The sequence below is a fragment of the Balaenoptera musculus genome, chromosome X (genome assembly GCF_009873245.2).
Source record: "Balaenoptera musculus isolate JJ_BM4_2016_0621 chromosome X, mBalMus1.pri.v3, whole genome shotgun sequence".
In the NCBI taxonomy this organism is placed as follows: Eukaryota; Metazoa; Chordata; class Mammalia; order Artiodactyla; family Balaenopteridae; genus Balaenoptera; species Balaenoptera musculus.
This window is the reverse complement of record NC_045806.1, coordinates 123,767,741-123,782,025: the sequence shown is the minus strand read 5'-3', so window position 1 is coordinate 123,782,025 and position 14,285 is coordinate 123,767,741. Positions and strand designations below refer to the sequence as shown.

At 43.4% G+C, this 14,285-nt stretch overlaps 1 protein-coding gene across 2 annotated transcripts in view; it reads right to left on the bottom strand.

Moving 5' to 3' along the window:
* The window catches only part of AFF2 (AF4/FMR2 family member 2), a 487,741-nt gene that overhangs the window by 140,184 nt on the left and 333,272 nt on the right, over positions 1-14,285 (bottom strand). For both annotated transcript variants that reach the window (XM_036840574.1, XM_036840575.1), the window contains 2 exons: positions 12,967-13,003; positions 12,651-12,684 (listed from right to left, as the gene is read on the bottom strand). In XM_036840574.1, the coding sequence (XP_036696469.1) occupies positions 12,651-12,684; positions 12,967-13,003 (71 nt within the window). The remainder of the gene's footprint in view (positions 1-12,650; positions 12,685-12,966; positions 13,004-14,285) is intronic.

Genomic DNA, 14,285 nt, shown 5'->3' with positions numbered 1-14,285 from the left:
AAGTCACTGTTACAACTACGTGCTGATATATTTTGATATACAGTATGTTCTACAATAGTGTGTCTTCTGAGATTTCATTCTTATTTTTAAAACCTATTTAAATGTTATTTTACCATCCCTCCCAGCAAAAACAAGCTTATTTCTCAAGGGATTCAGAGTCAAACCTGATCATAATTAAAGGCAGAGTCTGAAATGTCTTTTTAGACCAAGGAAACAGAAGCAGGTTTGCAGCATCAGGAATGATTTGCCCAGGCAAGGGAACAGAGTGTTTGTTTCACAGAATGGCGGGGTCTAGTCCATGAAATTTTATTCACGTTTCTTTGTTATTCAGACAAATCCCCTTATGCATGCAAAAAAATGGGAATTTAGAAAAGGATTCTGTGCTACTTGATTAGAAAACTGCCAACGTGCTTGTTATAATATTTCAGAAATAGTTATTCATACAGATGTGAACCAAGCAATCCACAATTATGACTCCACAATTATGAAATTACCCCAGTGATGATTTTACCAAAGGTGAGAGGCTATCCAGGGAATCAGGGGCAGAGAACGTCTTTGGTCAAGTTCTGGTCCTCTGTTATCTCTGAGTAGGTGTTGCCATTTCCCAAGACAATGGAGTCCGGGTGGATTCCGGGATTGGCCATTTCACGGGTAGGCAGGAAGGCTGCGCTTCTGGGCTCTCTTACCAGAGTCAGCCCGACACAGAGCCCACCATTACTGGCTGCAAGAACTTAGTTTCCATTCATGAACCTCAGTTTCTTTTGTGTAAAATGTGTAAGACTGGTGCCGACATCTCATCGGGTTGTGAATATTCAATTAGCTAGTGGACATAAAACACTCAGCATAGTGCCTGGACTTCATAAGTTCTAGCTTTGATTTTTTAAAAATAATCACAGAATTAAAAGCACAAGTGTGGCTGTGATAAGATGCTGTGGTGAGCTCCCAAGAAGAAGAAAGTGCCTAGTACCCAAAGTGCATGCATTTAAGACATATCTGCTATTCTTCATTTTTATCCTCGGGTCCTGGGGTAGCTGGGTCAACAGAGGAAAGATTCAAGGTAGTCCAGGTTTGCTCGTTCTGGAGACGTCTTCCTCCAACTGGGAGCCTCTGGGACAAGTCAGGGAAGGGAGGGAAAGGTCCCCCAAGTGACTGAAGATTGGAATGTAGTGCAAATGTCACTGATTCAGAGCACTGAGTGATAACGACAGTACTAACCCTAAGCGTAATGAATAGCAATAGTTAACGTGTATTGAGAGCTTCCTATATATCAAGCACTGCGAGAGGCACTTCAATCATTTAGTCCTACCATGCAGGTGCTATTACCATCCCCATTTTACAGATGAGGAAACTGAGTGACAGAGAGGTTAAGTAACTTGGCCAAGGTCACATGACTAAAAGATGGAGAAGGTGGAATTTGAACCCAGGCAATATGGCTCTGGAGCCTGTCCACTTCAATCTCTACGTTACATGGCTTTCCATGACTAAACTACTCACACACGCACGTGCACACATTCAAGCATTTTTATTTCTTCTTATGATACTACCTTTTCAATATGGATTGAAGAATCTAAGAATAAATGATCTCAAAAATGTTATTATTGGGCTTCCCTGGTGGCATAGTGGTTAAGAATCCGCCTGCCAATGCCGGGGACATGGGTTCGAACCGTGGTCCGGGAAGATCCCACATGCTGCGGAGCCACTAAGCTCATGTGCCACAACTACTGAGCCTGTGCTCTAGAGCCCACGAGCCACAACCACTGAAGCCCATGCTCCGCAAGAAGAGAAGCCACCGCGATGAGCAGCCTGTGCACCACAACGAAGAGTAGCCCCCACTCGCTGTAACCAGAGAAGAGCCCGCGCGCAGCAACGAAGACCCAATGCAGCCAAAATAAATAAATAAAATAAACATTTTTAAAAATGTTATTATTATTAATTCAGAATAACCGACACCTTCTGGATCCTTATTTTACTATGTACCATTCACTCGATAACAATTTCTGGTTATCTACTGTGTAGCAGGTCCTGTACTAGTTGCTACGGAAGCACAGGCGAATCCATACCACACTTCTCCCTAAGGAGCTCACAGACTTGTGAACCTATCATGTCAGTAGAGCCAAAGGTGCTACCTGAGGTTCTAGAACCTTCTGGAGTGGAAGACTGGTGGTATTTGTTGGGCTTTCCCAAGCATTCCTTGGGTTTGGAGGAGTATCGCAATTTGGTCATCACTGTTCCAGCCTCCTCGGCACACAGACTGACCAAACCAGACTGAAGAGACCCTCAAGTGACATGAGAGGCAATCTCCCCCCAGGTCTTCAGTCAGAGCTGCCCCTCTGTGCAGGCTGAGAATTTCTGTTGCTCCACACCCCTCCCTCCTAACTACCTGATATTGTCCAACTGGTTTAATATTTGCTCTCTGTTGCATGGGAAAGAGTCTGCCAGCTTTCTCAGAGTGAGATCATCACTTCTGGTGTGAAACTGCTCCTTTCGGAGAGTTACAGAGGTATTTTTTAATGTGTTGCCTAAGAAACACACATTCCAATCCTGTTGCAGCATGTCAAAAAAAAAAAAAAAGCCCAATCAAATTTTTTAAAATCCTGGAACCACAGGCATAGCTCACAACTAATTATAAAGCCAGACTCACCATGAACTGCTGTCTTGAGAGAGAAATACAAAAGGAAGGAAGGCTGGAGAATCCCTGGAATTTCAAATGCCTCAATCCCTCATCTTTTTCAGAGGTGAGATGCCCTCTATTGCTTGGTTCCTATTGCCCTGGCTTTAGGAGCATGAATATGACTTCCAGCTCTTTATGCCACCGGGCAAATCAGTGACTGCCTGCCCTCTTGATCTGCAAGCCTGTCGTGTGCCTGCTCTGCATTTCCCTCCTGCGCAGAACCTGGGCCCAGCAACCTGTGGTTTCAAAGTGGCTGCCATTTGGACCATGGGTCACTGAGGTTTGTCTGGGAAGGACCCACAGAAGTATCTTCTCTGAGTGTCTTCTCTGAGTGTCTTTACATCTTTTCTGTGTCTCTTGGCTTCCTGCCACCCTGAATATCACAGCTCTCTCTGAATACTATAAATTGAGCTGAAGTTGATTTAAATTTCATGCAGAAAACCACTTTGCTTCAAACCACAACCATTTTTTTTATGTTTAAAAAATCCATCAAGATATAATCTTTTAGCACCGCCCCCCAAAACACACACACACACACACACACACACACACACACACACACACACACACACACACAAACTCTTTCTAGCAGACAGAAAGGCAGATTATTTTAATCAAGAGGCTGCCACTGAAATTGTAAGCAACGTTTCTTCAAAGTTCATGGCAGCGGTGAACTTTTAAATTTCTCAGTGACTGTCAGGATCTAATTTTCAAGGTGTGGTTACCACAGTAGCAACCTGGAATTTTAATCTCGTTGTAAAGGTCAAGACAGGTCACTGGCTTCAGGTCCTCTTCAACCTCAGAATAAGAGAGACAGCTCCCCCCCAAAAGCATGAAGATAAAGGGTGGACCTAACCCCCAAATTCCATTCTCTAAGACAGTGAGATTGTAAAACATGTTCGATTTTTTTTAACTGTTCAATTTCTTCTGCAAATGCTCAAACTATCACTGAATCAAATGATGATCCCTTGTGGGTGGGTAGGTGGGTAGGAGAATGGACTCACTCTTCTCAACACGGTGGAACATCCAGAAGCGTGCTGGGGGCATCTAATCTAAGCAGGAGAGGAGTGGCCTGCATAAGTGACTGGCTTTCAGTCCACTGACCTCGGCGTTGGGAGTTGATCCTTTGATTCAAACCACAGCGACACAACACTTGTGAGAAGTAATGGCAGATACCAGCAAAAAGAGCACTTAACTAGGAGTCAAGAAATGGAACTGAGCCTTGCAACAGTGAGTTGTGTGAGCCTGGGGCCCGCGCTTAAGCCATCTGAGCACGACTTTCCTCACTGCTAACATGGGGAGAGAACAATGCGAATGATGGACGTCAAAGCCCATTCAGGAGCCCATCCGAGGGCGGCGCATTTCACGACAGAGTCTGAGCAATAGCGCTTCTCCATGTTGTATCTGTTGAAACAAAGGCTCAGAAAACACCAGGTGACTTCATCAAGTCACACAGCAGGAAGTGAGGGAGCTGGGATTTGAGCCACCTGGCAGCTGAGGTCCCTCCCCTCTCCTGGCTCCCAGAATTGAGTCAAGCCTGAATGTAATGAAGATAATGCTCTGTGTGGAAATGGAAAATGTCATAGAACTAGAAGAGTATTATCTGTCTCTGTACTTAATTCGTAATTGTTCAATTGAAACTTTATAGTTTGGGGTATTTGCTAGGTGCCCTCTCTGAGCCTTTGAGAGGACAATCCTGGGACCGGTGATGATGAGGACATCCCACCTCAGAGATGCGATGAGGATGAAACAGCTAATGCTTGTGAAATGTTCGCCCCTGTGCCTGGCCCACAGAGGGCCCCTGTAAGCAGTGACCGTAATGACCCAGGCACATAGCTCACATGCAGTTAGTTTGCTGCCCTTCTGTCTGTACTACATGATACATGAAAATGATTTTGGAGAAATATAGAATGACCCTCTCAATTTCTAGATATACTAGACAATTTCTAGATACTATAAGCATTAGGTACTTTTTTGGATTTTTCTCTTGAAAATCTAGAAATATCCCACATAGTTATAATATTGAGCTATCTATCTGGGATTTTTAAAAAGTGGGCAACTTATGCAGAAATGAGGTCACTCCTGAAATTAGGCAATGGTGGTGGCAGAATTGTAAGTTGGTTGCTCTGTAAATCATGACCTTCTATGCCCTCTTCCCCCTCATTGCTCTCTCAGGCACCCTGGAAACTTTGCCAAGGACCAAGTAGTGTATTATGGGTTGTACTTGGATGCCAAGATCTCACAGGGTAGCAAAGAAAAACAATTTTGTTCCTTTGGGTTTTAGAAGGCATACTCTAACCCCACCCTGCTCCGTCCCAATATAGGCAGCATATTTGCAGATGTCAATCAAATAGTTTTGAGACCTTTTCCTTTTCTGGTCCTCATATTACAGTGGACAGAAGAACCACGAAGAAAGGCTTTTGTCAAATTTTTCAACTGACTTTACTACTGTCATCGTGCAAGCATCTGCCGTGTTCTACCAACACTGCTCCCCACTCATCAGCAAAATGGAAGGGCTTTTAGCGGCTCTGAGAAGGTATCAAGAGCAGACCATTTAAACAGAACGTTCCCAGTAATGTAACTGGGGCAAAGTATCTGGCTGTTTGTGAAATGCTTGATAGGATGTAAAAGCAGAATGAATAGCTCAGAAGCGTGGTGAATATTCCTTCTCATCTATTCCAGGCTCAGTTGGGTGGGGATTTTTTTGGGGGGGGATGTTTGTTTCTTTTTAATTTCTAGGAATGATCCATGGGGCTTCCTGCACTGCTGCTATATTTTCTTCATCTGGGCCTGGAAGACCTGTCAGGCTCTGATTGAGGAGTTCTGGCCCTGCAGCCATCTAGGGAACATGGGGACAAGGCAGCACGTTCTGATGGAAGTGCAGAGTCCTCGCTTCCAGGCCCAGCTCCGCCACGCCCTAGCTGGGGGACTTTGGTAAATATCTTCCCCCCCACACCCCCAAGCCTGGCTTCTTTGCACCTGGCTATCTAACAGGATTGCTGCGGCACTCACATGAGGCTAATACATTGTGTGAAAATGCTGTAAGATTATCAATCGCTGGGCACATGAAAAGTAGCCCTGATCATAGCATTTTAGAATCTAGTAACTGAAAAAAGAGTGTGCATCTCATTAGATCAGATGCATTAGAGGGGTCTGATATTCTGGGAGACAGAGGATGTGCATGCATGCGTGTGTGTGATCAAAACATTATGTTCAGTTATACAGCTGGAATTATTTTTACTTTGGTCTCTTGCTTATTAACTTCAACAACTTCCACCAGCATCATTTGCTTCAGTACCATTTACTGTTCAAAATCTCGAGGAGAACTTAGAAATAAGGCCACTGGTTGATAACGTTGGGAATAATTTTTAAAAATTATTCTGGGGCTTCCCTGGTGGCGCAGTGGTTGAGAATCTGCCTGCCAATGCAGGGGACACGGGTTCGAGCCCTGGTCCGGGAAGATCCCACATGCCGTGGAGCAACTAAGCCCGTGAGCCACCATTACTGAGCCTGCGCGTCTGGAGCCTGTGCTCCGCAACAAGAGAGGCTGCGATAGTGAGAGGCCCGCACACCGCGATGAAGAGTGGCCCCCGCTTGCCGCAACTAGAGAAAGCCCTCGCACAGAAACGAAGACCCAACACAGTCATAAATAAATAAATAAATAAATAAATAAATAAATAAATAAATAAATAAAATAAAATTAAAAAATAGCAACACATTAAAAAAAAATTATTCTGCCATGAGGATATATCAATAAAATAAAGCAACTTTCCAATAATATAAAGCAATTTCCACATTGGTAAGCATGAAAAGTAATGGACAAACCTGTCATAAAAACAGACCCAAATACCAGTTCTCTTCTTTCTACTTTAATATGGCAAAATGGAGATTTCTGGAGACGGATGTTGTTCCCATCACAGGCCACCGATATCACCCTCAAGGGGATTTTGAGTGGCGGTAAAGTCCCTTACAGGCTTGGATCTTTGCACCTCACCAAAGGAAGCATCTTACAGGCATGGTGACACCATCGGGCCGCAGGCCCTGAGCTGAGGCTGGACCGGTGCCTGCGTACAGAGTACCTATCAGCACCCATCAGCGTGTGCTGTGTATGAGAGGCCTGACTCAATGACAGTGTTCAGATCCAATCCTTTCCCTGACCAAAACCAAAATGACAGGGACCGTTTTGGCCTGCCCTGGGGCCAGTTTACTTTGGTCTGATACCAGGGCAAGATCACACCTGAATTCAAATCGGGAGGGCCCTCTCCAAACAGCCCATGCGATGGCTTTAATGCGGGTTAAGAGCATGTGCTCTGGAGTCTGTCCGGTTGTGGTTTTGTTACTGTGGCCCTTTGGGTGACTCACTCAATATCTCTGAGTTTTGGTTTCTGCTGCTGTAGAATATAATACGGCTGACTCCTTTGGGCCTGTAAAGAAAGAAAGCGCCTGGCACGCTGTAGGCACTCAGTAGTTATGAGTTAGTTGAGGTATTGGCGTTATCCGTGCAAGTCTAATCCTCAGTGAGTTCCCTGAGGGAAGGATGTGCAGTGTTCCACCCTGAGGTACCACCCTGCCTCGCTCAGAGCCTTACACACAGTAGGGGCTCAACCCATTTTTGCTGAAAGGAATGAAATCGCGAACGAATGAATATACATATGGATGCAAATCAGGTAGAAAAGAGGAGATACTTGACTTTTCCCTGAGAGAAAGAGAGAGAGATGTTTGTTTCTAACTACAGACATGTCTCATAATCCACCTGAAACATACAAATCTTGGGCACATGAACAAAGACACAAAAATCCAACCTGATCTTTCAAGATTTACGCTCCCTGAGCACAAACGCTACGTTTGCAGCTTTTGTAATGAAAGTGGAAATCCAAAGCTGCCGTCAAAGGGGGCCCAGTTTTCAGTCTTGGTGCCCGTCAAGCACCAGCAGCTTCGGTGCTTCTTGACACGAACATTCCAAATGCCAATATTGCTTGTTGTCACATTAGCCAATATACAGTCCTCAAAATAAAATCCTCTTGAGGTCTGATTACTCTTCTTAAGGACCTCATGCTGATTCATTTCAAACTGTGAATTACCTTTAATTCACAGCTTGAACAGGCTGCCAAATTTTGTTTTCTCTGCTCCCAGGTGGCTGTCCCTGATGCAGTGGAGAACTTCCAAAAATATATTAAGTCCTTAGGAAAAGTTGGCAAGCTCTACGACGCAGGGCATACAAGACAGGTTAAAAGCAAGAGTTGGCACACGTCTCAGTTTGAAAGCCAGAATGGCTGCAACCAGTGACAGTCACCAAGATTCCCAGTTTACTGGGAGAGTTTACTTTGGCTTTTGTAAGCCTCAAACTGATTAGTAGTATTTCTAAATTCCAAGTACCAAATCATGTATTCTGATTAAGAATTAATCTGATTATGAAAATAACAGTCATTTTTTTCCCCCTGCCTCATTACACAGTTACTTTGCTACAGAAAGTGTGTAGCAGACCAGACGTCTACTTAGGAAAGAATATATGAAATTGCTAGAGGTGGGAGTTCTTTCTCAAATCTCAAATCAGATTCTCAGAGCAAACGTTTTCAATGAAGAAAATTTTGGTAGAAAGATGGTCAGGATTTTCATGAATGTGTTTTTCATTTCTTGGGGTTTTTTGGTAAAAAAAATTTGTTTCAAAATTCATCTAAGAAATGATGTAATGTGTTACTGGTCATAGCAAACCAGAAAACATTCTCATACTATTTCTATTCCCTGTGGTAATGAAATCTTCATACCACATCAATACAAGTTTAGAGATAATGATCTTTCAGTTAAATCAAGCAATTTTGACGAGGTTTTGAATCATCTAAAACAGAGAGGTATAATTTCTTGTGGGACTGCTTCCCATCAACTTCAGTTCTTCAAGTCTATTTGAAGGTTGTGCCCCGACCCCAACAGATACCGTGAGAAGGGACAGCCCAGTGGGAAAAGAGGGGGCTTTGTGCATTCAAGCTTTCCCATGAAGAGCAGTGTAACTGACTCGGCCCTTCTGTGTACTCATAGCCAACATGTCCATTCGAGATAAACAGTCAATTTGTCCTCCCACTGGACTGTGTATACTTCATAAGGAGGGACAATATTCTAGCTTTGTTTTTCTCATCTGTAAAATGGGAATAATTTGGAGCCCCTCCGGGTGGCTGCTAAGTATAATGGGGTGATGTATATAAGAGCACCTGGCATGGGACCTGGCACCTAGCCTTGCGCACGACCCAACAGCACAATGATTATTGTCACAGGTGCCCGCCATTCCTGTGAGAGTATAATGTCCTTTCCTCCTAACCAGTGCTACATTCAAGCATTTGTCCATGTGGCATGCCTACCTGTCACCCACAGGTAAACTGGCCACAACTAGACTGTCTTTGTCAGGCCTTTTGTCAGCTCTCTGGGTCCATGGCTGTGATGTTTTCAGACCCATACCTAATACCGTAAGTGGAGGAACTGGTATTATGGCAAGGAAAGAACAGCCTACGGCTACATCTGCCTTTACGTTGAGCTTTTATGGAAATTATCCAGGAAGTTTCAACAGCGTGCCCTAAAACACAGGAGCTACTTGATTAAAAGGGGGTCTGGATGATTTCCAGCCGGACAGAGTCTAAATGCAAACAGCCGAGGATGACAAAGGAACTGCATATCTGGGACTGCCATTTTCTCAACTGTCCTCACAAAACTAGCTAAAGTCAAGGACTGACTCGATGGAAACCCTTGAGCTCATGGTTGCTGTCTGAAAATGCTTCTCAGGAAGCATCTGATCTGTCCCTATTCAGGACAGCTCACGAAAGACCAACAGAGTCATGTATTTTGGTAAAGCCACTGTATTGACGAGTAATTGACAAGATGTCATAACCAGCTAGATGAGGCCATTCAACCCAATGAGGAAACTCCAAGTTCTTTGGATTTAGTTCTGTTTTCTCCTCCATTGTTCCTTAATGGCTTCATGCAGAAACTAGAAGGTAACCCAGTGTCTGGGGTGTCCATTCAATCCCTGAATCTTCCAATTGAAATAAATGGGTGCTTTAGACGCAGAACGAACGTGATATTACTGTACAAATACACAACTCCACAGCATGAGAAATACAATTTGACCTTCGACAGCCCATGCCCCACTCTCTTTTTGGGGAGAGAGACCTTTGTTGAAGGAGGCTTGAAACTCCACTGGATTTAGAAGACCTGGGTGAGGCCTGTTCCGAGACTATAATACAACTCAGACTCATGCAGGCTGAGGGGAACAACACCTGCCAGGTCTTCTTTCCTCCAGGAATTATTAAGGGTTAAAGTTAAATGCACTTTGACCTTGAGTTTAATTACTAATGAGTATAGCTGTTTACATTTGAATTGTGACAAGTGTTTGCGTATATACCTGTATGCGTATACAATCTGCTCATTACTTTGCTTCATTTCCCTCAAGGGACTCTATCTCTATACTCTGAAATAAAAATAAATTCCCCCATGATTTAAACTCGCACCCTCTGAATCCTAGGTCAGTGTTTTCCCCCAATACCATCACTGTCATGGGGCAGAGGCTCAAGCCCAGATCTTGAAATTCCCCCAGTCCCATGCTCTGGCCTCCTGGGCAGTCAGCTGGAGCAGGTAGGATGTCACCATTTAGATGGACACCCCATAAAAAGCACTGTGTGTCAACGGAGTATGCTGAGCGAGAAAAGCTCCCCTTCTCCAAAGGTCAGTGATCCTGCTGAGCCGGGAGCACAGAGCCTGGCCGGTTCCCAGCTTGCACTCAGGGACTCCTGCACCAGTGTTTCTCAGACTTGGTGCCGGGGCGTGCAGTCCTTATAAACAATCCAGGCCCAAATGGAAGATCTGCATTTTGTTATCCAGGGAAACGAGGCCAAGATGAGGAAAACAAATCAAGTAGCCCAGGAATTAAGGGATTCTGATTTACAAGACTCCCGTCTCTCTCTACTGCAGGGACGGGTAGGAGCTTGCCCAGGACGTTCACAAGCATTGGGAGGGTGTCTCCCCTGCAGCAGGGCTGACTTGGGGCTGCTTCCCACCAAGCTCTAGCCACCAGCAGCCTGTCTACACTCAGGATGTTCTTAGTTGCCTAGAGGATTGCCCTGCCAGATGGAAAATCCTAGAAGCTGACTTAAAAAGCACACCGTAGTGAAATATGCGAGAATGACTGGAATGGTTAAGCTGATAATAATTTGGAAGCTAAAAGTAAAAATAATTATTATAACTCTGACCTGCCCTGTGTTAAACCTATACCCTACCACAAGAAGGGAATTTACTGCAGCTGAAGTCTGATGAACAGTGCCTGGACTTTGGATCAGGCAGCTAAAAAGAGAGCAGTTCATTCATAAAACAGACTCAGTGTCTTCCAGTTTTATGGATGCCTCCTATAGAGAACCTTAGTCCTACTGAATGCACTATATACCCTGTGCTATGAAGTGCTGTTCTCTGGAAATGCAGCCTCTAGCTATAAACCACAATTGACAAGTTTATTTCTGTTAGTTACAAACTACTGAAATATTGCATTTTATGGTCTATATGGAAATCAGCATATTTCACAGCAGGAGCCTGATACTCTTGCTTTAGGAATGGGATCATTTTACAATGGAAAAATATTTTTATGTGTTTTCATATTTGGAAACCTGCACTGATTTCCTGAATGCTCAACTGTGTGTGTGTGTGTGTGTGTGTGAAGTTTACTGGCTTTGTAATAAGAGTGGGGCAAGTTAGGAGTGGAGGTAAGGAGAATAAGGTCTATTGTTTACTAGGATAACAAGGGGGAGGGCAATTCAAAATGATTACTGGAAAAGCTGAAATGAACAATATCAAAGATGATTTTGATTTCCACGTTTCCATATAATTTGGTCCTTAAATCAAGGTTATAGTTTTATTTTCCTCTTGTCTCTTTTTTTTTTTCCTCGATTCTTTAAATGGAGGATTCTTGGCTGTTGAAATGGAACCTTGAATTAGAAGGCACAGATCAGGCCAGAAAACCAAATAAGAGGTCTGGTGATGGGGTCAGGGCTTTGGGGGCTTTGCCACTAAACAGACCCAAGAATGTGGAAATACCATGGACTTTCCCAGAGCCTCAGTCTATTTGGGAGTCATTCCCAGTTGTTTTATGCAATTATTCATGATCTTCCAAAAGGTGAGCAATTCAAGTGTGCCATTAGGCCACTTGAATGTCATATATTATTTCATTTTGAAAAATTTCAAGTATGTGACTATTACTCACATAGAAAAGTCAGCTTCCATTTTCTATTATTAAGAATGAAAGAAGTTGTGAGAGAACTACTCCCTTGATACTCTCTTGGACAAATGGCTATTACAAAATCTACAACGGTTAATCTGAGGAAATTGGTTTCTCCATACCCCTCCTTCAGTGAACATTAATAAAAAAGGAAGACAGTGAGGAGAGAATTGCAGGGCCCTGGCTTCTGAACTTCAACCTAGCGTCACGTAACCTCTTATTCCACCTCCTTCTGGCTGCCCTTGTTTATCTTTAATATACAGTCACCGGACGACCTGCAAACAGCAAGGTCCCGGGCTGAGTGGCCGGAGCAATCCACCCAACCTCTCATGTCCGAGCACGGCTGCTTAGGCGGGTCCTTTCTCCATCCTAATCGGCGGTGGCTGAATATTACATATAACGATGTCTGTGGCTGAAGTTACACAATGCTCCAACAACCACTCAAGAATCACAGCTGTGCTGGTGTCCCGGGTATTGACCCAGCCTGTATCTTCTACACCATCAGAGAGCCTAGTGGTGATGTCATTCATTTTGACTGCCACTTGCCTATCGTGGGAAATCTCATTCTCCCCTCTAACCACACCCCATGTTATTATGAGGCAAGGTTCCTGCTTTCAAGGAGCACAAGAGAGAACAAGATTCGCTCAGCACCGAAGCACCTTTTCCTTGTGAAATGCCCCCGAAGAAGCGTGTTTCAGAAACCTGAGTACTTACGACTTCAACGGTACTCACTTTGTAGAAGCTCTGCTGGTCGGGTCGCTCCACTCTGAAAAGAAAACGCACAGACATTTACCATCCATGTTTTGTACTGTCAGATGATCATTCTGAATGAAATTGGTCTTGAACATGCAGCCCTTCCAGTTATACCCTTTCACAGAATCCTGCCATGAATAACAGATGGGAGAAAAAAGAAACCAATTGGATGTGCCACAATGTGACTTTTTATTATTGTTGTTATTCCATGTTTTCATGATATTAGGTAGGAAAGAGAAGAAAGTGAGGGAGGAGAGGAGATGCTGGGATCAAGGATTTTTTTCAAAACACCTACTTTGTAAGGCGAATCCTGGGGTCAGATGCTGGGATTCCTATAAGGAAGAACACATACAGTACAAACATTAGTTAAATGATACAAGAGAAACAAAAGGTCTATTTGTTATCGCTGAAGATATAACTTGATGGATGTTGGCCAATAGGAAACCACTGTTAAGGATTCCATTAATTAGGCTACTGTCTGCAGCTCTATTTGAAGGATAAACATTTGCCAGCCAAACCAGCTACAACACGGCCATAACTGCCATTTTATCAGAATTACACATGACTGGTATCTATCTGGAAATGTGTGCAACATGGGAACAAATGACCCATATGTGTGAGATTCAAGTGTATAATTTCTCACTTAGCTAGGCAATGACACCTCTATGGAAGTAAAGGGGACTCGTTTCAAACAAACAAGTGATTGTGATTTTTGTAGAAGTGTAAATAACACTGTAATTAATAGATTTGCTCAGTTGTTCTATTTTATAGAAACAACTCCAATTTTCTACCTTGACGGTGACACACATGCAGTAGATGTATCTTATTTTCACAAGAGACACGTTCTTAAAACTTCATCACAAATTTGGTGAAGTACAGGAAGCAATTTGAACTATGCAAGTGGAACGAATTATCTAAAGGGATTTAAATTTTATTTGAAAGTCACCCTCAACACAATTCATTCAGGGTTTTGAGAAATCCGGATTTGCACACATCGGGCTTTCTGGGAGCATGGACACCTGTGTGGATCCTGACACGACTTGCAGGCAGAAGCTCTGCCTTGATGCACAGGGCGCGCACAGCTCCTTGCAGATGGAGGAGAGAATATCAAAGGCAAAGCAAGTGTTCCGAAACTGGAGACAATGAATTCAAGCAAATACAAGAACTCGTTATATCAAGAACATATATATATATATATATATACACACACACACACACGTATGTATAACTGAATCACTTTGCTGTACACCTGAAACTAACACAACATTGTAAATCAACTACAGTTCAATAAAAAAATTTTAAAAAGAAGAATTAGTTATATCAATCTGCTGCAAGTAATCTACTCTTTAAGGCTAATCTTGCCACCCTATGGAATAAAAATAAGATCAGAGCATCATTTATCTTTAAGAGAAGTAAGCAAGAACAATGATGCTGTGTTTGAATCAAAAGTAAACTTTCCAATCGATTTAGCATGATTCTGTTGCCCAAGAGACTTATCTTCTGGCATGATTACTCCTCCAGAAGATGACCATAAACTCCACAAGAGATGGAAAAGGCCTCTCAACTAAAGGGCTGTCACCAAGCCCACGTAGCTCAAAGCCTTCTTCCCCTCGC